General features: G+C 41.9%; 1 protein-coding gene across 9 annotated transcripts in view; it reads left to right on the forward strand.

The window, feature by feature from the left end:
• Positions 1 to 26242, forward strand: part of iqsec1b (IQ motif and Sec7 domain ArfGEF 1b) — a 139976-nt gene that overhangs the window by 105947 nt on the left and 7787 nt on the right. For 7 of the 9 annotated variants that reach the window (XM_077512075.1, XM_077512083.1, XM_077512077.1 and 4 more), the window contains 9 exons: positions 17309 to 17588; positions 18628 to 19889; positions 20849 to 21010; positions 22329 to 22451; positions 22778 to 22944; positions 24111 to 24250; positions 25013 to 25042; positions 25549 to 25674; positions 25760 to 25859. In XM_077512075.1, coding sequence (XP_077368201.1) covers positions 17309 to 17588; positions 18628 to 19889; positions 20849 to 21010; positions 22329 to 22451; positions 22778 to 22944; positions 24111 to 24250; positions 25013 to 25042; positions 25549 to 25674; positions 25760 to 25859 — 2390 coding nt within the window. Of the gene's footprint in view, positions 1 to 8463; positions 8820 to 16087; positions 16460 to 17308; positions 17589 to 18627; positions 19890 to 20848; positions 21011 to 22328; positions 22452 to 22777; positions 22945 to 24110; positions 24251 to 25012; positions 25043 to 25548; positions 25675 to 25759; positions 25860 to 26242 lie in introns of those variants that run through there. The other 2 variants (XM_077512081.1, XM_077512079.1) reach the window with 2 other exon arrangements.

Raw genomic sequence — 26242 nt, forward strand, 5'->3', positions numbered from 1 at the left:
AAATGATACTTTTTATAGTCGCTGGGGGGGGGGGGGGGGACGAGATGTTTTCTTCTTACTGGGGGGGCATGACAGAAAATAATTGAGAAGCGCTGGCTTAGCCCAAAAGTGACGCAGGTCAATACCGGTGCGCTTAAAACATCCAATCAGCTTTGGTTTCATGTGAATTAAAACACTTTCACAGAAGTTGATTTGATGAATTGATTGGATCGAACCGTTTGTTCTTGTGTGCATGTTTTCACGTGAACACTCGCTGCTGTCCGAAGCAATAAGATACTGTAACAAACAAGGTGCTGGTCCACCTTTTGCTGCATTCTTCCTCTTTCCATATGTTGAAACATAAGAGTTGCTGACTTGCACCCGCCAGGTCTTGTGGAAATGTGGAATGAGTGGAACTTGCACACTCAGGATATCTCGTTTGGCTGGAATATGTGTCTGAATCCGTTTCTCAGAACTCAGCTCGTGACCTGCACAAAAGGAGGAGTTCCTCCTCTTCCTGCTTTCTTCCTGTTCAAGAAGGTGAAGTGGGATTAGTGCGTTATCGCTCTGATTTTGCTCTCCAAGAAATAAAAGAACTCCTGACAAGAATGGCTTTTCTTTCCTCGCCTAAACTCTTCACCCCTTCACTCGGGATTATAATGGCACCTTGGGATCCCATAAATTTGTAATAAATAAATCAATCTCCCAACCATCTGTTTTGTTAGCACATAAACAGGAGAGCTGCAAATCATAAATAATTTCCTCATTAATTTGCTCTCCATTGTAAAGGTGCCGTCAACCACGACTTTCAATGAATATTTAAATGCAGCTGATGAAGTCCTTTTTGCAGCAGCTTACAGTGAACGTGAACTGATCTTCAGTTCAGCGATGTGGTCCAATGTGAAATTAATCCCGACACTTGAGAAAATGAAATTGCAGACCAATAATTGTGCCCGACCAGGGAACCTAAAGGTTACGCTACATTTTATTTGTGTTGTGCACGTTAAAACATTTTATGTGCATTTGAGTTAAAAAGTCATTCAAAGACAAGTTAACTGTTTATGGTACATGTGCATATATTTACAGTAAAATATACTACAGTAGATGTCCAGTTTGGGTAAATGCAGTAAATTGTGGTCGTGTTAATGCATCATAATGGAATAGACTTTCTGATCTTGTGGACAGGCACAATAGATGGATGGAAATGTCACAAGAAACAAAGTTTGCAAATATGAAGCAAAAATATTTTGTACTTATTTTTTTCTTTTTTTAACATTCTTTCCCAGCCATTTTGACTGAAGCAACCTCCTTTGCTCCCGGCTGTTTTACTGGATTTTGACTGATTTTGAAAGGCCCACAGAATATTGTGTTCAATGGCTAAAAAAACATGGAACCTACCAAAAGAAAAATGAGAGCCTCTTCTTTCATCAGGAAAAAAAACCCCAGTTCATTTCTATCTGTTTCCGGTTTGCAGCAACTAGCATTAGAATATCGCTAACTTTCATCATTATTCACACATCTGCTTAGAATTGTGGGGAAAGGGCTTGTTTTTATCATGGCCCTGGTTGATCTATTACCGTTTTTGTAATTGCTACCATTTTTCAGTCGTTCTCTACAGTAGAGAGGCTGCATCAAAGCCTTCTGTATGCTCTAGCATTAGAAAAACAAACAAAACAAAAAACGTATAAATACGCCTTTGGGACACTTTTCAATACATTTCAAATAGAACATATATATATGTTTTTGGGAGCAAATGAGTTAAGAGTTTGGAAATAAATTAAATTCCTGATCTAATTTAATTTAGAGGAAACACCTTTGCACAATTCGAAAGGAACTTGCAAATCGTTGCTATGTGAAAAAAAAAATTTTGTCAATTTTTTTATTTTTTATTTTATTTTATTTTTTTTTTACATTTTCATGTTTGTCCAGGGATCCCTTACTGGCAGCTGCAGACTACTGATCAAACTTCCATTGCTATCCGACTACTGAGCTCTACTTTTAATGGTAAAAACTCCTGCTACTGCAGCTTCAGTGGTGCTAGCGGGGGCCGCCATTCTTTTTTGCTTGTAATCTCTTTTCTAACTGCTACATCTTTATTTAAAAGAACAATGAATTCCTAAAAGGTCCTTCATTATGAGATTTGCTGGCGGCAATCACACTGACAATTTTCAACTTTGATTTACCTTTGCAATTTGAGTTCAACCCCTCCAGATTAGAGCTGATAGTTCATACTGACTGATTTCATTGCTGTCAGCTTAATGAGGTCATTAGTATTGAATTCATGGCGTGCTTGAGGAGCAGAAACTGGAAGCCGGCTTTCTTTATGATGCTAGAATCACACAGCGACAGGCCAAGAGTGATGACTGCCATTTGTGCATTGTGACCGGATAATAAATCCGACATATTGTCACGTCCCGTGTGTAAAGCTTCCACTTTTCTCCCTTGGTGCACGTGCTCGACCTGATGTAGAACGAGAGAGATGCGCTTTTCTTTATTTGCAGCGCCAACACAAGCAATGAGTTCTGCCAGTGTGGACAACCGAGCCAGGAGGTTTCTCCTGTGGGCTCAATAGAATTAGTGTTTCCCTAGTGGCCTTCAAATGCCACGAAAGCACTGCAGGGTTTGCCAGGAAAAGAAGCAAGACTGAAGGAAAAGTTGATAGCGGCGATACTGTCGTGCATATGGGGGGGAAGGTTCCTGGCGCAGCATTTTTATTGCTCTATGGTATGCCTCCGCTTCGTGACAAATTCGTCATTGGACGACGTTTATAATGTTCAGCGTCAGTATCACGTGCACGTCTTGCATTTGTGCTGCAGTCAGCTCTCAAAACTAATTCATGCTTGGGCTGTTAATGAAAATCTTGTGTGGGATTTGCATTGAATGAGCGGCATCAACGCGTTTCACATCATCTGCTGTTTATCTGATGCCCGGTGCAGAAGCTGGTGAATGCAATTTGATGGGAACAGCAATTATTCTCCATGTAAGCCTTCCAGTCAATGTAGCTCATTGATGTCACTTAACTCGTGACGGAATTGATTGCGATGCCGAGCGGTTACGCGCTCTCACACACAAAAAGAAAATAGCATTTCTACAGCAACGCACTGTAGATACAGTATGTGGATTTCTGACTGGGATTCTGCTGGCAGATGGAGATCTATCTATCTATCTATCATCCATCCATCTCTCTATCATCCATCCATCTCTCATCTATCTATCATCCATCCATCTCTCATCTATCTATCCATCCATCCATCTCTCTATCTATCTATCTATCTATCTATCTATCTATCTATCTATCTATCATCCATCCATCTCTCTATCATCCATCCATCTCTCATCTATCTATCCATCCATCCATCTCTCTATCTATCTATCTATCTATCTATCTATCTATCTATCTATCTATCTATCTATCTATCCATCCATCCATCAGGAAACAGACCACATTGTTGGTTTTCATCATATGTGGAGTATCTGATGGTTGATTGGCCACCACAGTGCTATTAGTTTTGGGGAGCAGATGGTGTCTGATTTTTTTATTTTTTATTTTTTATTTTTTTTAAGCCATCACGTGGCTCTAGAACAACAGAGAATTAATCCTGATATTTGAATATTTTCTACACAGCGCTATCCTTTTGTGCTGACTCGGGTGCTGTATTTGTAAATGATTGTATTTCATCTGCTGGTTCAGCAGTGCACTGGAGGGGAGCCGGCTCCTCAGCAATCTGTCTTATTTGCATGTTTTTCTCTACAGTTGAACCTGCAACCCTCCAAATAGATTGAAAGACGGATGGATAGCTCGTATGATAACAAAATGAAACTTGCGCTCCTTAACTCTTTGATCGCCACAAACGTTTAATGACGTATCCTAGAATCCTAATGAATGCGTAAACGTTAATTAATGTTTACTAAGTTGTTTTTTTTCCCTCAATGGGCAGTGCAACGTCTTGTGCAGCACTGCACAAGTCATTGGGTTGTAAAATCCCAAAACAGCCACTAAATATGGCCAGCAGATGGCAGTGTTGTATCTTTTCACTGGGCTCACGGTATATGAAATTACAACGAAACATGACAAATTGATGAAATTGAACGTTTTCAAGGTTTTATTTTTACACAAAAAGCTTGTTTTCTCTTTTTTTTTTTTTTCCACTAATGTCACTCAAATTACCTACATTTTTGAATGGTGATTACTAAAGAACGGAATAAGGTAGAAACACTTTTGTGTGTGTGTGTTTTTATAGTCGTAGCGCACAATATTTTGTTTACCTTGAAAGATGAGTGAAAATGCTCGACATCGGCTGGCACTGTTGGTGTTGTTTTTTGGATAATGTTTGGCAGTCAAAGAGTTAAAGATCGTGAGGAAACTAGTGCAAATAAGAGTAGTGCTTCCCCCTATTGGTTTAAGTGTGCAATGGGATAGACTTCGTGATGCAAAAGTCTTACTACCATGTGTATGGAATTTGTTTGACCAACCCTTCGTTTCCACAATAACAAATTACAAATGAATGTGTCGTAGCAGTTTTGAAAAAAAAAATGTCAAAGGGCCTCCTGTACTTCCAGCTTGCACTTGCTGCTCCATCGGCTGATTCTTTCATGTGCAGATGACCCACTTTCCCCTCTACACACATTCAATAGGATCAGCTGATCCCTAGTTATCCTCATTGGCAGATATCTGAGGGCATCTCATTGAAACTGCTGCCCACTTTATGTTCGCACTTCATTACAAACACGTCAGCTCCATGCTTTTTCTTGACTTTGTAAACAATGTCAAGTATGCTATCATAATAGATTCCTGCTTATTTTGCTAATGCTGCAGCAGTAAACTCCCAGAATAGCCGTACTGCCAAATAAATTTGCTCCAGATGGCTTTTTGAGTCAAGTGGTCTTGACTGAACCATTACTGTGCCACATTTTCTATACAAAAAGTTTTCTGTAAACCGAATGAGACAGGTGGGGTTCTCTGACTGCCCTAAAATGGATGCACCCGGACCCACACACATCCCAATCCCATGTGTATTCTTGAAAAACAAAAAAAAAAGCTTGTCGTTTCACATCCTGCCTCCTTTGAATAACCCAACCACCCTCTCCGCCTGCTGTTATTATAAACATGCCTGACCTCAGTGCTCCCAAATGACATCATTGCACATTTTTTCTCCTCCTGGACCTATTGTATGTCTTCATAGTAGCGTGTAGTGTCGTTTTCTGACCAATGAGCGGCGCTGTCACTACTGAAGGCCCCCCTATGACAGCTTCCCATGGTCTGCTTTGTCAGCCCACAGTGGCAGCGCCTGGCTCAGTTATTTATACCCGCTGTGGTGTTTATCACATTTACAGACAAGGCCGCTCTGACTGAAAAACCGCAAGAGATACTCGCATTGTGACTGTAGAAACAACACAATGAAATGCTGATTTCATATAATTGCAGACATAAGTCGACATCAGCAGTTTATTTCTCTTGCTCCTCATCGCTGCATTGTTTCATCTCCCTCACAGAGTGTTTACCACATTGGGTCACCTCACATGGGTGTATTTTTAGATCAGACAATTGTGCTGCGGTGTATTTCCGTGTCGGGGCTGGGCTTTGGGTAATAAGCTTCAGAGTAATTTGCTCGCTGGACACCGAGCAAGCTGAGAGGAAATTGTTGCAAAAGGACAAACGATGCCAGCTCCTAATAATGGTAACAGTACACCATACATGACCTCCATATGTCTTTTTATGGAGTGAGACGGATCACATATGCATGTAATCAAGGGTACAGACTTGCCAGAGTTCCATAAAACAAATTTTACTGGCTTGCAAGAAGAACACAAACGTGGTTCAATTGTAATGTTCAAACTCTGTTCTTTTTGCGGAAGGTTCAGACGGGGCAAACGACTGGATGTACCAAATCCGTGTCCTTGAACTGTTTCCACATCTTCAACACACCTGACTGGCATATGTGTTTGGAATATGAGAGGAAGCCAGAAAACACCCACTCAATCTCCGAATGAACATTCATGAAGTCAAGAGTGACTGAAATGATACTTGTGTAAACTGAGTGGCATACGGCTAAGAACAATGAACACAGGTAGAAAAAAAATGGGATCATTGAAATTTGCTAAATTGTGAAATAGTTTTTTGTCTTCTAGACTATTAAGTCGTTGTTCTTATATTCTGTAACATCCAAATGTTTTTGTGATTTGTAATTTTGCACAAATGGCAGAATGCTGGATGGGTGATTTACAACACGTTTACAAGCGTCACCAATTACTTCATTGTGGCATTTAAGCCTCCAACTATAAACGTTAAGTTTATGTTCAAACTGATTTAGAATCAGTATCCATTATTGTTGTCTGAACATTTTGCAAAGAAATGATTTGTTCCCACGGAAAAGAATGATTCCCCCCCCTATACAAAGTTGTCTGTATATGCTTTTGTATCAAAGTATGACATCAGACCATTCTAATTGTTTCCAGACCAGGCAAGAACTGAGATTTCCTTTTATTTTTCGTTTCTTAGCACAGGTCTCAGTCTCTGAAGAAAATGCAGACGAATTTAAGCGGTGTATGATGTCACGTAGACTGTGGGCGACATGCCGAAATCTTGTGACCCAAGTTTCCAGGAAGCGATCTGTTTCCTCTGCCGTTTTATTTGCTTGCTGTCCTTTCGCCTACTTTGCCTTGTCATTCTTTGCGATGCTTGGGAAAGCCTTTGTTTTTCTTTCTTTCTCTTGATAGTGCCACGTCTGTTTGCGTGTAGCTGACCTCCATGTGCCTCTTTGACCTTGCGCGAGGTGTGATGCATCTAACTCAGGAAAGAAACGGGGACTCGTAGAGCGTGATGGAGTAGGAGTAGAAAAGAGCAGGGCGACCATATGTAATGAGTTGAAGAAATGGTGTTTTATGAGCAGTGAGAGGGCCTCTGCTTGGAATTTTCAATGACATCATTCCACGGCGAAGAAGCAATGAGGGCTGAACCCGGGAGATGGAGAAGGGGCCTTCACCAGACGGGATGACTAGACGGGATCGTAACACAAGAGGAGAGGCAGCCAAGAGAATTCCACTGGATTGCGTCCTTGCGTTGTCGCTATCAATATAATACCAGTTTTACCTTGGATTTTTTCAAATTGAATCATTTTAGCTGAGCTCTCTATAGACAGAATTGTTCTAATCCGACCCTCGTGTGCCTTGCTGAAACATTTGTAATAGGCTCAGAGCTTATAAATGTCAAAATGAGGCTCTGATAGTTCTTATCTCCTTCCCAAACAAATAAACGTTGCTGCTTCTCTGATCCCAGTGGACTTTTAGGATTACAGCGCCTGCAACGAGACCGCTATCATCACACACATATTTGGAAATCGTTATTAAATAACTCGTTACACTAACGCGTCATCTTAAAGGGATTTTTGTTCCCCAATGATCTGTTTTGTTTACCGGAACTCGGGAGGAAAGCGCTTTTGTTGTGCGAGTGGAATGATTGCATGATAAGTGAGATCTGTAAGTTGACTCTTCGGGGGCTTTAGCATTAGCAGCTGTAGGCACTAGTGAACGGGGCCAAGATCCAAAATAACCAAAATAGATCAGTCGTCCACATCATCATCATTCGTCATCGTGACTCCTTTGACTAACCTGCTACGTCTGCCTCTAATTAAAGGCATCTTTCAGTATAGACTGTTCCTATAAACTTCTCCTTCCAGTTTCCTGTGTTGTCATTAGACAGAAAATACTTTTAATGGAGGGCAGTTGACCCCATCCCCCCCCCCCACCTCTCTCAGAGGGGTGATTAGTCTTCGACTCTGTCTCCAAAACAGACCGTGTTGAGGTCAACTGCAAGCGTGAAGGTGGACGGAAATTACTGGGCTCTTTTCACAGATACTAGCCATGGTTTTCTTGCTGGATAAAATCCTCTTGTGAAGAGATGTTGTAGATGTTCTAATCTGTTATTTATTCATTAGTTTACAGATGAAAGACACCGAATCCACTCGAGTTCTTTTCTTAGTTCACGTCACTCCAACACAGCCTTGAGAGGCTCTATTAATAGAAGTGCACTCTTCAATCTCGACTCACTAAAAGATCAGCTAACAGAACATTTGTCGCAACATCACTTCGTAATATTCCTTTCCTATTTATACACTGCACTCATTTCATCCTAAATAACTGACTCTCCTCCAACTCGGATCTGTTTTCCTTTTTTTTTATTTTTTTTTTAAAAGTTTTCGATTAGCTGATAACACTCCGGAAAAATGTGATTTTCTTACATCCTCTGCCTCGGGGTCATTTTTGTGTCCCTTCCCTTCAGGATGAGCTTTTCACAAGTTTTTTTTTTTTTCCATCCTCTTCTCTTCTGTTTCTACCCTGCTACACTAACCCTCCTCCCATTTTCCCCCCTCGCCACAGCCCTCCCTCTTCCATAGCGCTCAGCGTCTGGCAAAAAAAAAAACCCACACTCCCCGGTGTCCAAGCCTGCGCTCCGCCCCCCCTGCACACTCTTTGCTGCCCGGCACAACTCGAACACAGAGGGAGAAAGAGCGAACCCCAAAAAAGCTCCACTTGTCTGTCAGAGGTTGTAGACTGCCACTTAGCACTGACCATGTCCGCCGACCTTCCGCCGGGAGCGTTTCTCGCCAGGCCAAGTGATGGTTCTGACTTGCACAGCGCGTGGCGACACAACCAACAATCGCAGATGGCGCTTTGGAGATGAGTTTGTCCATTAGAGAACGCGTCTGAAGCATCAATAAGGGGCGTCGAGACCGCTGATGTCCGGTGGTTGGGTCTTGTTAGTGGTGGCCAGCCAGCATGTGGTGTTTGCAGTGTAACTCGGAGAAGACTCAATCCCTGCTGGAGCTGGAGCTGAATGGCTGGTAAGAGTAATCGGAGAGTTTCAAACGCGAGCGTGTTTGTTTGTTTTGTGTGTGTGTGTGTGTGTGTTCACTGAATGCATGGCTGTTTTGTCGTCGGACGTGCTGGAAGCTCGTAAAGCTCCGTTTATTAAACAGCGCCGAGACGCTCCTCCCTGTGCGTGTCCACTCAAATTACGCATTTATTTCCCTGTAATCCCATCATAGTTGACCAGTCTGCGGCTTTTGTTCAAATCGAGTGCCAGTTGTACTTTTAAAGTGGTCTCTGAGTCACTTAATGTCATCATGGTGTGTTTCGTCTCACTGTACTCACTCCATCTGTGAGTTGCGAATTGTTCTCCCTGCTTGAAGGGCATTCCTGTGGCGTGTCGCGGCCGTCCTGCTTCCTGGACATGACGGTGTGCTTTTTTTTTTTTTAATAACTGAGGGCAGGTGTTGAGTACACACTGGAGGGCGGTTTCATCATTCCACACTGACATCGACTCTACTGTTGTTGTTGATGCTTGACAGGAGAGGAGCGGACCGCCTTGATTCAGACAGAATGAGGTCTGGAAGTATAGAAGGGAGCCATATTGATTTGTGATTCCTTTTAAGTACTGTAAGCACAGCCCACATACCACATTGTCCCATTTTCTTGACAGTGTCTTTGTTTCAAGCAGCATTGAAAATACAGCCCAAATTAAAAACATCTCTGCAATTCACACATTTGCAGATTTTTGGGGAATACTATCCACAGGGGGAAATAAACGCACACACACACACAAAAAAACATCTGTTCATAATTTTCTGTAACGTGTCATTGTGCAGTCTTGTGTTTACTTTATCTATGATGTCATGCAGTAGAGCAAAGCACGTAGTCTTGTTTGCAGTGGTGGGACGTAAACAGAGGCTGTGTCCGAATGTCCACCGTCCCCCAACCCCTCATTCGTTATATAGTCCCGCACTATATAGTGGCCTAATACACAGTATAGCGCCCTCATTCTGTTTGGTAATTCGGACAGCCAGCTCACTATTTTCTTATCGTCGCATTTTACGACCACTGTACATGTTCATGACGCACCGGCGCATAAATCTCCGACTAGTTATTATGAATAAAAATGTTTTAAAACTTTATTTTGTTTCCTTTGTTGTACATATTTTCAACTAAAATGAATGTATTTTTTTTACATAGTTTATAGCTAATGTATCCCTTTGATTCTCTCGCTGGTGTCATTTTTTTCATACTCGCAATTAGGCCTGCACGATATATCGTTTGAACATCGCAATCGCGATGTGCGCGTGCGCGATAGCCACATCGCAAGACGTGCGTTGTTTTTATTTTTATTATTTTTGAGCAAGTCAACGTTTGTTTTGCTTCATAAAGGTAAGCAAGCTACCTCTCGCGCTCCGCCCGCCGTCCCTTCTGCTAATCAGGCACCGGCGTCGCCCCCAACTCCTCCCCCCACCCCATCACCCGTGCTGTGGATGTAGGTAACGACCAATCATGGCTCACCTCTTTTCAGGGTTTGCCTAACGAACTGAGCCATGATTGGTTGTTTTTTGTATGAAAAATAATGAAGTCACCACATTATTTATCGACAAAATATTAACTTTTTACTGCTGGAAATGGCTCAATGAGTCAAGTATCCCTTTAACACAATATGTGGTCAGATTTTGAACACCTTTAAGAGGCATATTATTCACGTATATCTGGTCGACTTGAGAGACATTCAACTTCAGATTTTCCAGTGTAGGTAGATATTGTAATTGCCATTTTTTAGACGGGGGCACGGTAGTTGAGTGGTTAGCACGTCCGCTTCCCAGTTCTGAAGACTCTGGTTCAAGTCCAGGCTCCGGCCTTCCTGGGTGGAGTTTGCATGTTCTCCCCGTGCCAGCATGGGTCTTCTTCGGGTACTCCGCTCTCCTTCCACATTCCAAAGACATGCATGGCAGGTTCATTGGGAGCTCCGAATTGTCTCTAGGTGTGCTTGTGAGTGTGGATGGTTGTTCGTCTCCGTGTGCCCTGTGATTGGCTGGCAACCAGTCCAGGGTGTACCCCGCCTACTGCCCATAGCCAGCTGAGATAGGCTCCAGCACCTCCCGTGACCCTGGTGAGGAATAAGCGGTCAGGAAAATGGATGGATGGATGGATGGATGGATGGACTGCTCAGGAAAGATTGTTGATCAGCACACCAAAGAGAAGCCGTATAGTTTGAAACATAGTTGCTACTTATGTTAGTCATTTAATGTTCAACATCTGCTTATGTCCTCAGTCAAGTACAATGCACTTATTAAAGCCAGGCTCGCGTATGGGTTTTTACAGTAGATGAAACGGTCCTTCAAAGCGTTTGATGTGGGGGGACAGTCGCATGCAGACACGAACAACCGGCGAGGCTGGATGACAGTTTGTGATTTGTAGAGGCATCAAACCCCGCAGCTTTTGAACCCAAAAGTTTTACGATACTCCTGTCAACTTTGTTGCAAGCTCCCACTGAGCGACTGTTAGGCTGTCGGTTGGAGCAGCATCCCGGTTGGCTATGCCAAACGGCAACTTGCTTATTTTATCGCATTTGCAAAAATAATCCAGCATGAACCCAACTGTGTTGGCAGGCCGGCCAGTTGGGTACGACACTTACGTTATTGGTCCCGGCGGCGAGCGTGTTGTTGTGTGGTCCCCCCCCAAAACTTCCACCTGAGGAATCCATTTCCCTTAATGTGTGCTTGTGAGGGCTGCTGCGTGCATCTGTATTTATGAGCTCTCTGCAGAGCAAGAACATCTGCTTTTGTTGTCTTTGGAACACAACGTGGTCTGTGCGTGTGCGTCAAGAAGCGTGATGCCAAATATCATGGAAAAATGTCATGGGTGAATAGACAGATGAAGAAAGGCAGGGGGCCTGGGTTACATTTGAATTCTGTATGCTGCTTTTTTGGGTTATTATTACTCATACTCTACTTTAAACCTGAGTCATTTTGTGCTCCCTCCAGGAAATAATGATGCACTTCCTTAGCAACCCATGCTGACACCATTGAAATGAGCTGTTTTTGCGTGCATGTCATTTGACAAGACGGAAATCGTCATGCTTTGGCCTTTTACGCCATTTTCTTGATTCTTTCAACTGTGAGAGAGGAAAAAAAAAAAAAAAAAAAAAAAGTCGGGTCGGGTTCATTTTCACGCAAGTGTTTCCAGAACGCAATTATCGCTGTAAATGAATACCAATTAAGCAGGCGACATTTTATCAGGCTGCGTATTGAAGGATATTTCGTTGAGCAGTCAAGTGGGGGAGTTCGACTGATTTGAACCGTCCGCTTCTTCATTTGAGAGGCAGCAGCAGCTCGCTCGCACTTCCTCTCGTTGCGGCAGCCTGCTCTTCATTAACCTTCCACAATTCCCAGACCTCCTGTAGATTTGACTCGCTTTTCCGGGATGGAGGAATGTTTCTCCCTCAGGTCCGACTGAGGGAATGAGCTGAGGCCTGGGCAGGGGTTTTTTGAGAGAGTGGGGGGGACCTGCCCTCCCATTTCCCTCAAATCCGCGGCTGCAAATCACTGCCAGCTGAGCTGCTTATCCATGCCGCCATCGGAGTTGGAGCTTCTGGTGGATACAAGCCAGCCGAGAGACGCACGCCACTTGGTAGCTATCTCTTGGCGGAAGGAGACTTCACATTTCTCTCATGTTTTTATGTTGGTTTATGTGTTCCAATGGTTTTCCAAAGCATAGCGCAAGCTGGAGTCTTCTGGAATAGTGCCCTGCTCCTTTACTGCAAGTTCCCACCCTCTTTTTCCCTTTTCAAAATTCCTTTTACTTCAATGCAAGCTCTTTGCGAGCTGACTTTCCATTTTTTTCCTCAGTTTTTTACCACTAGTAGCAACTGACCTCATAGGCTAGCAGGCTCTTTGGTCCCCACCCTCCGGCACAAAATGGAAAGTTGATTGGTGCCATGTTACCAAAAACAACACAAAGAAGCCAAATGAAGTGTTTGTCAGTCTTTAACGTCCTAAAATTTAGAATAATTAGCAAATCCCACAACTGTATTACTCTACTAGGTGATCATGTCAACATTGCAGTCACAATGGGTTTTATAAAAATGTAGTTTGACCACTTGGTAAATGTTTTTCAATAAGGTCTGAACCTCAGATGACCCACTTTGTGCGTGTTATTAATTGTGTGTAGCTTTTGACCATGCTTTTGTTAGTCTCTACTTGTGGAAATTAGGTGTTAGCTCCTCAGCCAATTGTTATTGAATGAAACAAACATTTATAAATGCAAATAGGCTAATGTGAAAGACCACCATAGGGAATGTCTTTACACATACCAGAAAATAAATAGAAAGCAGTTGGCCGCCTTCATCTTCTTCTTGACTTGTTTAGAAGTCAATGTTTTGAACTGTAACCATAGCTAACTCACTTGACATTAAGTTCAGAATTGTAACGGCAGGGAGCAAATTGTTCTTTGCTGAAGCATATATTTGAATGACTCCATATTAAACAGCTATGCAAAACCTGTTCACCCGCATTACCAAGTCCAAATGATTTAAATATTTACAAAAGAGATGAAGACGACACACAGTTGTTGTTGTTTTTATCGTCCCCTAATCCTCCCCATCATTGTCGCAATATGTAGGTCAGTAACAGTAGTCTAGGTCAGTAATCAATTCCTAATGAATACATGAAATCAGAAATTACCAGAGGCTGCACTCTGGTACCGCAGTATCACGGAAGGTGTGTGTGGATGGTAGCATTGCACTTGACAGATGGTTGGGGAGTCGTCGTCCTCCCCACCCCCACCCCGATTATGAAATGGACTGTACGCAGTGTTACACTCGTCTTTGTTGTCGCAGCTGTATTAAAGCTGTTGTTTATTTTGTGCATTAGTGCGGCACTCCAACTTCACATGTACCTGCTAGGAAGAGGCTAAACCCTGATGAGATCATCTCCATCTGTGACACTTATGTAGAAAAATGAATGCGTGTGATACCTAACAACATCATCTCTGTAGCCATTTAAAAACACATCACTGTTCTTGGAACTGGACTACAAGTATATTTATTTTTTCTTGTTACCGAATGTGAAAATCACTTTCAGCCACGTTCACATCCTTTTTATGCTCTTATTGTGAAAGACAAATTGTTTCTCTTCCAGTAACTGTAATAATCGTCAGGCCATTATATTATTCTCACCATGCGCCTGTCATCATCACTTTTCACCACTATTTTAGGTGCACATTCGGTCATTACTATCTGTCAGTCTGTCAATCATCAAAAAAACAGGTGTTGGTCGGTGATGGACTGAGAGCTCTGTTGGTACTTGAGCCCGTTAGTGACAATTACACTGATGAAGGAAAACCCACTTCCTTCAGTGCTTAGTCCGCCTTTCTTTTTTTTTTTATACGTTTTTTTTTTTTTTTTTTTTTTTTTTTTTGTATGCTAGAACAAACATAAGGCTTTGACGCAGCCTCTCAACTGCAAAGAACAGTTGCAGAAATGGTAGTTATTCCACAAACATTACAATTTTAAATAGATTTGTGAAAACTGATGAAACTTAGCTCTCTTCAAATGCTAATTGCTGCAAAACGGAAACAGATAGAAATATACTTTTTTTTCCTGATGAAAGAAGAGACTTTAATCTTTATTTTGATAGATTCCCTGCTTTTATAGCAATAGGACACAATATTCTGTGGGCCTTGCAAAATCAGTCAAAATCTAGTAAAACAGCCAGGGAGCGAACGGGATTGCTTCTGTGAAAATGGCGGCGAGTGAATGAGTTAATAAAGCTTCTTACCATTTATCATTCGTCAGCAAAACATGTGTACATCAGTGACAGACTGACGGACAGTCAATCACCACTGAAGCAATTTCCTCATCCCTCATAATGAATGATTTTAGCACTATTGTTGGGATGAAGACAAATATTAGACTACATGTGCTGACAACCACCTCCCTTACAAAAATAAACGAATAAACAAAACAACACACATAAGTGAATCCAATTTTCAAAGAGGCCATTTAGGCCTGTCACTTTGGCGTTTGCATATGCAAGCCTGAAATACAGAACACAATGAATGGGCTGCTCATGTGCGAGAACAGAGAAGTGAAGTGTGGCTTGTGGCCATAATACAATGACAACGTCCGATCACGTCTGAACTTGTAAAGGGCCCTAACAGTATGGGGCCTTAACAGACGGCTGCTGGGCCAGATGTGCCAGATGCAGCCGTCCATTGACGACTTCACCTGGTCTCAGCTTTGCTTCAGATTTCCATGGAGATGTTTACCGAACACGTACAGTGTTCTGATTTACAAGTACCGTATTTTCCGCACTATAAGGCGCACCTTCAATGAATGACATAATTTAAAACTTTTTCCATATATATGGCGCTATAGTAGAGGCTGGGGTTACGGCATCCATTAGATAGTGCTGCGCTAAAGGCAATGTCAACAAAACGGTCAGATAGGTCAGTCAAACTTTATTAATAGACTACAAACCAGCTTTCTGACAACTCCATTCACTCCCAAAATGAATAAACAGCTGTTTTATTATTTTCTCTGAGGTAAAGTATCAGTATTAGCGAGCGATCCAAGATGGCGGGATCTCCGATCGTGCAAGGTCACCGATAGCGTCTTGACAGCGAGACCTGTTGCGGCTCAATATTGATCCATATATAAGGCGCACTGGATTATAAGGCGCATGGTCAGCTTTTGAAAAAAAATGAAGGCTTTTAGGTGCGCCTTATAGTGCGGAAAATACGGTAATAGTCCCCGGTGGAAATAATAGTAATAAACCTGTTCAAATGTTTCCAATTTTAAAATGTTTACACACTTAGTAATCTTTTCATCTCACTTTTTCATATTTAGTTCTTTTATTTTAATCTTTTTGGTATCGCTAATATTCTTTGAAAGTGTTTAACTAAATAAAGCCAAAGATAAAAAAACAATTACATTAAAAAATAAATAATTTTTTTTTTAAAAAGCTGAGATTGCAAAGTCTAGTTTAGCTGTTTATTGTTCAACTAATAAAAAAAAATGTTAGTTCAAATTTTGAATGATTTAGCTGCCAAACTGGTTGAATTCCGGTTTCACGATGCCTGGTGGGTGAGACGTTTTATCCTTTCAACTCGTGTGTACTAATAGGTCGTGGACATTTTGTAGTTTTCTGGCCCACACTCTGTTGTGCAGCGGTGTTGCCTCAGGATTGCCGTCCTTTGACAGCAAGCTGTTGTAGCGGCATGTTGAAGTCGGGCTGACTTAATAAAGGAAGTGGATTGTGTACACTGTGTGGGTGTGTCACCGCTCAAACACATTTGCTTACCAATGAACAGCGGCCACTCTGTAGCATGCAGCAGAAGAAATGTGAAGTGTAGCTGCTTAGGACACATCATAGCCGCCTGCAGAAGTCGTGTTTGCTCTGCCGTGGTGTATGTAAGTGGACTTTGAGACAAGGGCCTCCACAGTGTGACGTGACTCCGGCAAACATCATGCAACTCTCTGCGGTCACTGATTGGCCCTTGGGGTGGCAATAAGGTGAAGTTTCCTGGACGAGTCTGTGTACTCTGGACCTGGCTGGGCTGAAAGAATGGTGGACAAGATATGGAGGAAGAGTTGGCACTTTATAGAACATCGAATGTCCTTTCGCAATAAGCAGTCGTCTTGTTCAACTGAGTGTAAGAGTGAGTGAGTAACCACTTGTTTTTCTTCACAATATTTCTAACACGGCCAGGGAACTGGTCAGGTGACTGTATATCTGGTTTTAGTTTGATTCTTTCTTGTGACATTGATGCTGATGGTAGCGGTTTTTTTTGTTTTTATTATTTGTATGATGTATATTTTAACAGTTGGCATATTTCTGTCTCGCTCCCATTTAAAGTCAGAATTGTACTTATGAGAAGTTTATGGAAATTACTAGGGGTGTTAAAAAATATCGATTCGGCAATATATCGTGATATTACATCGCACAATTCTCGAATCGAATCAATAGGCGGCCAAATTGATTTTTAAACGTCCATTTTTGATGGAAAATATTCAACAAAATGTCTTACTTGGGGTTAGGGTTCACACCTTAATCGTGGAAAAGTGTTATATTAATTAATGGAACATTAAGCCTTAATATTTTATTTCAAAGCTGTTCAAATATGAAACTGATGACAAACCGTTTTATTAAATACAGTGACTCACAGTTATAAAACTGAAGTTTCAGATAAATAATACATTTTCATACAAATCTTACAGTGCACATATACAAGTTTTAAATTTGAGTAAAAAAAAAAAATCGCAACAATTGACTTAGAAATTCGTCTCGGGATTAATCGGTATCGAATCGAATCGTGACCTATGAATCGTGATACGAATCGAATCATCAGGTACTAAGCAATTCACACCCCTAGAAGTTACATATTCTACTTTCTTATATGGCATAACACATCACTGCCTTCATCTATTTCCTGCTGGTACGTTTTAATGCGTATAGTAGTTTTGCATGTTGCTGATTAAAGTCTCCTAATTTTTTTGTTTTTTTGGTTGCAGTGTGGAAGGGGACGGACGGTCCAATGAGAGCGGCCCTTCCCTGGATGCAGGAGCAGGTTATGGGTCGGGCCCGGTGACCCACGGGTCGGCCATCAGCCCCGACCGGTTCGATAGCGCCCTCTACAGCCACGGGGTTCAACCCGGGCCTCAGAGACCCCGTCGGCCGAAGCTCCAGCACTCGCAGTCCATCCTTCGGAAGCAGGCGGAGGAGGAGGCCATCAAGCGCTCGCGCTCGCTCTCGGAGAGCTACGAGCTCTCTGCTGACCTCCAGGATAAACAGGTATTCGGCAGATGAAAATGACATCGTCGAGCAGTGGTTCTTAACCTGGGTTCGACCGAACCCGAATGATTCGTGATGATACGCCCCGCTTGGCCATCGTTAGCTGCAGGTGATCACGCTTGCGTTGCTTGGCCAAACTGCGGCAGGGAATTTGGTAGTGTTGTTCCGATACCGATACTGGTATCGGCAGAGGTGCCGATACTGCATTAAAACAGTGGTATCGGTATCAGTGACTACTCACAAGTAACATGCCGATACCATTAATTCCAACGCTAATATAGGATTTTGGATGCAGCATCTTGTGTCTTGCTCGTGCACGACATTCACTATGTGACATGTTCACTGCATGCCGATCTAAGATATCCTCTTGGCCCTTGAATGCTCTGAACCAATTGCAGGACAGCTTTTTCATGTTGAGGGAAAAAAAAACTTAAGTATCGGTATGGTATCGGTATCGGCCGATACTGCAAAGCTGGGTATCGGTATCGGGAGCTAAAAAACGGTATCGGAACAACACTAGAATTTGTTGAGCTCGGTGGTCGACTTATGACATCCTGCGACGTCGAGAAAATCCAGAAAGTGTTCTGATGAATATGTGCAATATGAATTCACATGTATAACGGAACGTATGGTGTTCCACAGGGTTCAATTCTGGGGCCTCTGCTGTTTTCATTGTGTAAACATAGAGTTGAGGTGAGCGATGGGAATCAGCATCCCAACTGCATTTGCAAATGCCAAAGTTGCGCAATTCTAGTCCAGCACAACTAGCTAGCTAGCAAAACTAAAGAATGATGCATGGAGATGAGGAATACAAGAACACAGTGCTTTCTGAATTGAAGGTGAAGAGAGACAGATTTGATCAAAAGGCTACACTCCCCGTTCATTTTGTTCACCAGTAAAAAAACAAAACACCTACGTCTTGAATTAAAAAAATAAAATCAATCAGGTTCAGTTCCTCCAACAAGGCTAAGAACCACTCTCACAGAGCATCCATAGCAAAGACACTGGCCCAATTTCACTTTTTGTATCTTCCCTTCAGGTGGAGATGCTTGAGCGCAAATATGGCGGTCGATTCATAACCCGGCATGCGGCTCGCACGATCCAAACTGCCTTCCGCCAGTATCAGATGAACAAGAATTTTGAACGTCTCAGAAGCTCCATGTCTGAGAACCGCATGTCCAGGCGCATCGTTCTGTCCAACATGAGGATGCAGTTGTCGTTTGAGGGCGCAGAGAAAGTGCACAGCTCCTACTTTGAAGGGAGGCAGGTGTCCATGACGGAGGACGGCGCCCCGCTGTCCATGCTGCAGTCCGAATGTGGGGATATACAGGTCCACCAGCAGGCCAACATGGCGTCCCATCCGCCCCCGCAGGGCGATCTGACAGACGCCATCACGGAACTGGAGGACGCCTTCTCCAGGCAGGTCAAATCCTTGGCCGAGTCGATAGATGACGCACTCAACTGCCGCAGCCTTCAGGGGGACGAAGGTCCGGACCCCGAGGTGGAGAGGGAGGTTCCCTATCAGGTGAAGTCCCACCGCCGGGCAGCCGGACACATCCGCGATGACTCCATGGCATCTTACAGTGATGTCACTCTGTTCATCGACGAGGACGACATGTCGCCTCCCATTGCTCTGTCGAGGTCGGGAGAGCAGCCCCCCGGCACGGAATCGGACATGCGCTTGCGCTCGGTTAACTCCTCCCAGGACTACTGGCCTATCGACCCTAAAGATGAGGGTCGCGACACGGACACAAGCTGCCGCAGCACTCCTTCTCTGGAGTGCCAAGAGCAGCGTCTGAGAATGGACCACCTTCCGCTGTTGACTATCGAGCCTCCCAGCGACAGCTCGGCCGAGTTAAGCGATCGCTCCGAACGGGGCTCCGTCAAAAGGCCGCCCGTCTACGAGCCCCACGGCCACATCGTGACGTCGTCCCAGGCCAGCCCCAAACATATTTCCCACGGACCTCCGCCACGGGCGCCGTCCCGCGATGACGACGCCCCGCTACGCCACCGCCACCGCCAGCTGGAGAGCCACCTGGCGATCAACGGCTCGGCGAATCGGCAGAGCAAGTCGGAGTCGGACTTTTCCGACGGGGACAACGACAGCATCAACAGCACATCCAACTCCAACGACACCATCAACTGCAGCTCCGAGTCCTCGTCGAGGGACAGCCTGCGAGAGCAGACGCTCAGCAAGCAGACCTACCACAAGGAGACCCGCAACAGCTGGGATTCGCCCATCTTCAGCAACGACGTCATTCGCAAGCGCCATTACCGCATCGGCCTGAATCTCTTCAACAAGTAAGAATTAGCCGCAACTTAGGGCTGTGCAGTTAATCGAAATTCAATTATAATTTCAATTATTACACTCCAAAATTACAAAATCAGCATAATCGTAAAAAAAAAAAAAAAAAAAAAAAAAGATTATTGCTCATTTTTGAGTTGTTTACATTTATACATTTGCACCTTTTTTTAGATTTTAAAATAACTAATTTAATATATTTTGTTTCATCCAAAAGGAACGCACATAATTATAGTGTTTCAAAGAATTTAATTTTTCTTCATCTTTTTTGTTTTTTAAGTTTGAATTTTGTTCTTGTTTTGTACAAAAAAAAAAAATCATCCTAATGCATTGTGCACATGCTGCACTCCAACTTCTATTTTTTTCCTAAATAAATAAATAAATTAATTAATTAATTCTGTTTGGTCCAAAAGGAACTTGCATAATTATAGTATTAATATTTTTTTAAGTAGTCTTAATATTTTTTTAAATGTGTAAACATTTTCTTGTTTTGTACCAAAACATTAATAATCGTCTTACTGTACAATGCACAAGCTGAATTTCAGGTTTTTGCCAACATAAATAAATAAGTAAAGACATAATAATAATTATCATTATTATTATTATTATTAATTATTTTTGGTTCAAAAGGAACTTAGATAATTATAGTGTTTCTATATTTTTTAATTTGTCATAGTATTTTTAAATGCTCAAACATTTTCTTGTTTTGTACCAAAAAATAAACAATTGTTTGAATAATCCTGATTTCAATTATGACCAAAATCATCATGATTATTATTTTTTCTATAATCGAGCAGCCCAAGGATCAAGATTTGTATGCATGATGAGAATGAAACTGTAATATGGCTACACCGTAATTTGCAAGAAGCACATTTCTTTCATTTTGATTCATTCTACCTGTTGTGCTTTTGAATGGATTTCACATATTATTAACATATATTCTCTGCGTATTTATCAGAAAGCCAGAGAAGGGCATCCAATACTTGACCGAGAGGGGCTTCATCCCTGACACGCCGGTTGGTGTGGCTCACTTCTTGCTGCAAAGGAAAGGCTTGAGCCGGCAGATGATCGGAGAGTTCCTAGGAAATCGACAGAAACAGTTCAACAGGGATGTTTTGGAGTGAGTATGACACCACCGAAACATTTAGAGTAGTATCTACGCAATAAAATGTAACCATTTACCTATCATAGCAGACATCCAGTATGCCCCTTGTACACTTGACAGTACTTTGATGTTACTATTGATGACTTTACAGCATCATTGTAAACATTTGAGAATTCAAGGCTAGAAATGAAAAGTGTAAACAAATGCAATGTTGTGTTGCTTGCTCAGTTGCTGTGCCTTGTTCTGGATGCTGAGTCTCTTCTTGGAAGTGAAAGCAATTGGGTTAAATAGAGCCAAGCTGAGCACAGCACTATGTAGTGGAAAGGCGGCAATAGCATGAGAGGCAGGTTAGACCCTGAACCAGGGATGGACAACTAGTGCACCGCGGGCCCAAATGTTTTTTGTGGGTTTTGTGGGGGGTGATCGGAGAATTCTAAACATGTTTCTTTTCACTGTTGACTTCTTTTTTTTTTCGAGGTTTGAAATAAAAATGATCACCTGTGATCCTAATGACGATAAGTGGTTCAGACAAGTGAGGATATATTGGGGGGAAAAAATCAATTGAATGTCACTGTCAATCGATTATCTGTGGATTTTCACCGGTCCCTAACCTCCACGAATGGGATTACACGCTATGGTATTAAGTTGTAATATCAATATTCACCACTAGATGGCATGCATGACTTAGTTACACTGACACACTTATTGCCCTAGACTTCGGGAGTAGGCCTCATCATTTTTTTTGCAGATTTGGAATGACATGCAGGGCAAAACATTGTAGCTATAAGTTGATTTTTAAGTTGATTGTTCTGGGGGGAAAAAAGGCACAAAATGAATTCTTGCACTTAATGTGTGTTGACGGTTTAGCAATTTTTTTCCCCGTCTTTAAAAGAAAAGGAGTATGTAGTTATTTTTTGATTGTGCAAACCGTTTGTTGTGGAAGGCTGAATCTTTTATACATTAGATGAAAAATGTATTATGAAAAATAAAACGTTAGGATACTATGCTGTACGTTGGTTCAACAAAAAACATACATTATGAGTGTCATTTTTTGTCATCCATCCGGTTTGTCATGAATCTTCTCAAGATCAAAAGATGTGCATGATTGTTTGACTCGCGTTCAAGTGGCAGTCGAAAAAGATCTTGTGACTTGTGTAACTAATTAATTGAAGCCTGCCAGTCATGCTAATGCGACCTTCTCTTTTGCAAACATGAATCGTTTGACAGGAACATAATGTGATAAAAGTTCCGCTGTGTTTTGTCTCCGCGTTGCGTGCATGACCTCGTATATTTTGCGCTCTTATCTCTCCGTATTTGTGTGTGCGCTGTGCAGCTGTGTGGTAGATGAAATGGACTTCCAGAGCATGGAACTGGATGAAGCCCTCAGGAAATTTCAGAACCACATCCGTGTCCAGGGAGAGGCCCAGAAGGTGGAGCGACTCATCGAAGCCTTCAGGTGCACTCGCACGCTGGCACGCTCACTTTTATTAGACTGCGGCACAGCACTCTGCATATGCACATGCTGACGAAGGTGCTGTTATATACGTTATACTGTGGATGAGCTTGATTGTGATGTATAACCAACGTGTCAATTTTCATCAAACTGTGCTAACTGCTAATTGATGCCATTGTCACTGGTGTTCCTCCTTCAGAGAAAAGGTATTGATGAAAACAAGGAACCGACATACTTCCTGTTTTCTTGAAGCAATTATTTCCTCACTATTCACATCCCTTTCCCCGCCGCATTACGTAATCTCATACCGCGTCTCGTCATCTCTCCAGCCAGCGCTACTGCATCTGCAACCCGACGGTGGTGCGGCAGTTTCGGAACCCGGACACCATTTTCATCCTGGCCTTCGCCATCATCCTCCTCAACACAGACATGTACAGCCCCAACGTCAAGCCCGAGCGGAAGATGAAGCTGGAGGATTTCATCAAGAATTTAAGAGGTTAAAAGAAAAATAAAACATACGCGCAAGACTCGGAATTTGCTGAAAGATACAACAAGCAAAACTTGCAGGCAGGAGGTGTTTGTTTGGCCTCTACTTGCCAGTTGCCAGTAATGTGCAGCAGGCCGCATCTTTCTTGAGATTTTTCAAGATCACAATACAAAATGACACATTCAAATCTGTACATATTTCTGTCCATTTTTTATTTTTATTTTTTTTTAACGATCGAGAAAAATCTTTAGATTTAAAAATAAAATGACACAACATGGCCCAGGTGCCCTTTCACCCATGTTTAATAATTTAGGGAGTGGTTCTATGTCAAAGCAGGACACCTACTGATACTTGAGGGACATAGGTGGCACCCTATAATGTAATAATTTCCTAAAAATGTAGTAATGCCTGAAAATGTAATAGAATAAAAATATTTCACACACACCCAACTCTCCACCGTGACTATAAATAGTATAATTTGTCTATAGAATTGCTCTAAGTACTCCTAATACTCCTTGCACAAACTCTGACAATGAGAGTGCCACCTACTGTTGTGGATGCGCCATTACGTTTTATTCTAGTACAGCAAAAGAAAAAAAATACAATAAAAAAAAAATCCTGACTAATATTATGTTTTTACTGAAAATATAATACTTTATTACATTATTAAATAATTTCAATACTGACCTCCATTTAAATCAGGCAAAATACACTTTGGGGGTTGAAATCAACTCTGAAACATTTACCACCAAAATTGAACACTCCATTTTTTTTTTTTTTTGCTCTAAATGTGTATAGCAGTCTTAGATTCTCAAATCTGTCAAGTTTTTCATTATCAGTTTTGAGCGAAAAAAAAAAGACCTGTTTGAAAATGGAATATCCCCAATAAAGTAAAAAAGGTATTGCATTATTGGTAAAAATGTTATTATTTTTATTGCTGGCAAAGTTATTACATTATTGGGTTTTATTACAATTTTGACGGAATTATGTGCACATTTTATTACAATTTGGGGAAATTATTACATGACAGGGTGCTACAATCCGTGTTTGCAAGGTTTTGTATGTTTAATTGCGTGAGTGACAAGTTCCTCCAAAAAAAATGTCCACTTCTTCCAGGCAGTATAAATGAGTGTAATTCATTCATAATTCCTCCTCTTATTGATTGTATGACGCAGGTGTGGATGATGGTGAGGATATCCCCAGGGAGACGCTGGTTGGGATCTATGAGAGGATCCGAAAGCGGGAACTGAAGACCAATGAAGACCACGTGTCGCAGGTCCAGAAGGTTGAGAAGCTCATTGTCGGGAAGAAACCAGTGAGTAGCGTCGTCAGCTTTGTCAGTTCAAGAAACAGTCAGATAAGGTTAACCATTAGTCAGCTACTCTTACAGAATCACTTTGTTATTCTAAATATCCCCTCAATTCAAATTCATCAAAGTCGGTCTATAAAAAGAAGTAACGGTGCCACCTTTTCACACCTTTAGACCCGAAGCCCTCCAGAGATATCACCCGCCGCTTTTGTCCAATTAAAACCTGTGCGCATTATCATCTGCGCCTCGGGGAGAGAACGGTTTTAAATTGTAAAAGACTGCAGTGCCAACTGACTCACCAGCCAGTTGCCATTTCATTTTTGTGTATTAATTATCAACGTTCCAGCCCCGAGGTTGCATTTCCAAACGATTGTGTCGACGCTGGCGTCTCCAGCATGCGACGGTGTAAATAAATAATGCAGCCTCTGGGAGAGATTTGCCTTCTACTGAGTACTTGCTTTCCAGTGGGATGAAATCAGCTGCACCAGTAACGACGGGAGGAGCTCAAACTTAATTGTTCATCGCACTTTAGTGGCGGGATTGTCCCGGGAGCACACTTAGGCTTTTGAAATGTTCATACAATAATATGATAGTCATCAAATGTCACATGCGAAAGAAGTTTCTGGGGGTTTTTTTTGTTTTTTTTTTGTAGCCATTCTCACATACTCTCTCGTGTCCTCGTGAGTTTTATAAATGGGCATAAGTAGATTATATTTTGATGCTATTAACCTTTTTTTTTTTTTTTTTTGCTTTGCTTTGCTTTTTTAGATCGGATCACTCCATCATGGCCTGGGATGTGTAAGTTACCCAAACAAAATCTATACTGCTTACTGCATATACAGGACCGTCTCAGAAAATGAGAATATTGTGATAAAGTCCATTATTTTCTGTAATGCAATTAAATAAGCAAAAATGCCATACATTTTAGATTCATTACAAATCAACTGAATTGTTGCAAGCCTTTTATTGTTTTAATATTGCTGATTATGGCTTTTTTTTTTTTTTTTTTTTTGCTTGGTCTGAGGAAATATTCTAATATTTTGAGCTCGGATATTTAAGTTTTGTTTAAGCTGTAAGCCATAATCAGCATTATTAAAAACAATAAAAGGCTTGCGATATTTCAGTTGATTTGTAATGAATCCAGAATGTATGGCATTTTTGCTTATTTCATTGCATTACAGAAAATAATGGACTTGATCACAATATTCGAATTTTCTGAGACAGTCCTGTACTTCACATTTCGTTATCATCCGATTTGACTGCATTGTGCTGATCTGTTTTTTTTTTTTCCCCCCTACCGGAAGGTTCTATCACTGCCCCATCGCCGCTTGGTGTGTTACTGCCGCCTCTTTGAAGTGCCAGATCCAAACAAGCTCCAGAAGCTGGGCCTGCATCAGCGGGAGATCTTTCTGTTCAATGACCTACTTGTGGTAAAATGTCCATTTTCCCAATTTCCTCTCCAAACCTTCTTTGCCATCGAGCGATTCGCACCCGATTGACGCTTTGTGTTTGTAGGTGACAAAGATTTTTCAGAAGAAGAAGAACTCGGTGACATACAGCTTCAGACAGTCCTTTTCTCTCTACGGGATGCAAGTCATGCTGTTTGAAAACCAGTGTAAGTCCTTTTGAGTCGGTTTCGCTCATCTGGGAAAGGAATTGGCCGAAATGGAAAAGGGAGGAAAGGAAAAGCGTACGTTTGGAATGTGATTGGATGAACGTCGTTTGTCACAACCACTGGAGACCAGTCAGTCTAACATGTGGAAAAATGTTCAAGCATGCAAACTAGGCATGGGCCAGGATTAGATTCTGACAGTATGATAATCGTAAGCAAAAATATCACAGTATTAAATTTAAAGCTCTAAAATGACCTTTTTAAAAAATATATATATTCGAAGAAATAAAATCAGCATTTTTTTTTTGGTAGTGAACACAATCTATTTTATTTTGGAAAAAAAAAATGGTACCGGAGAAATGTGTACGTTAAAATTAATAACTTGT

Source organism: Festucalex cinctus, chromosome 2 (assembly GCF_051991245.1).
Source record: "Festucalex cinctus isolate MCC-2025b chromosome 2, RoL_Fcin_1.0, whole genome shotgun sequence".
NCBI lineage: Eukaryota > Metazoa > Chordata > Actinopteri > Syngnathiformes > Syngnathidae > Festucalex > Festucalex cinctus.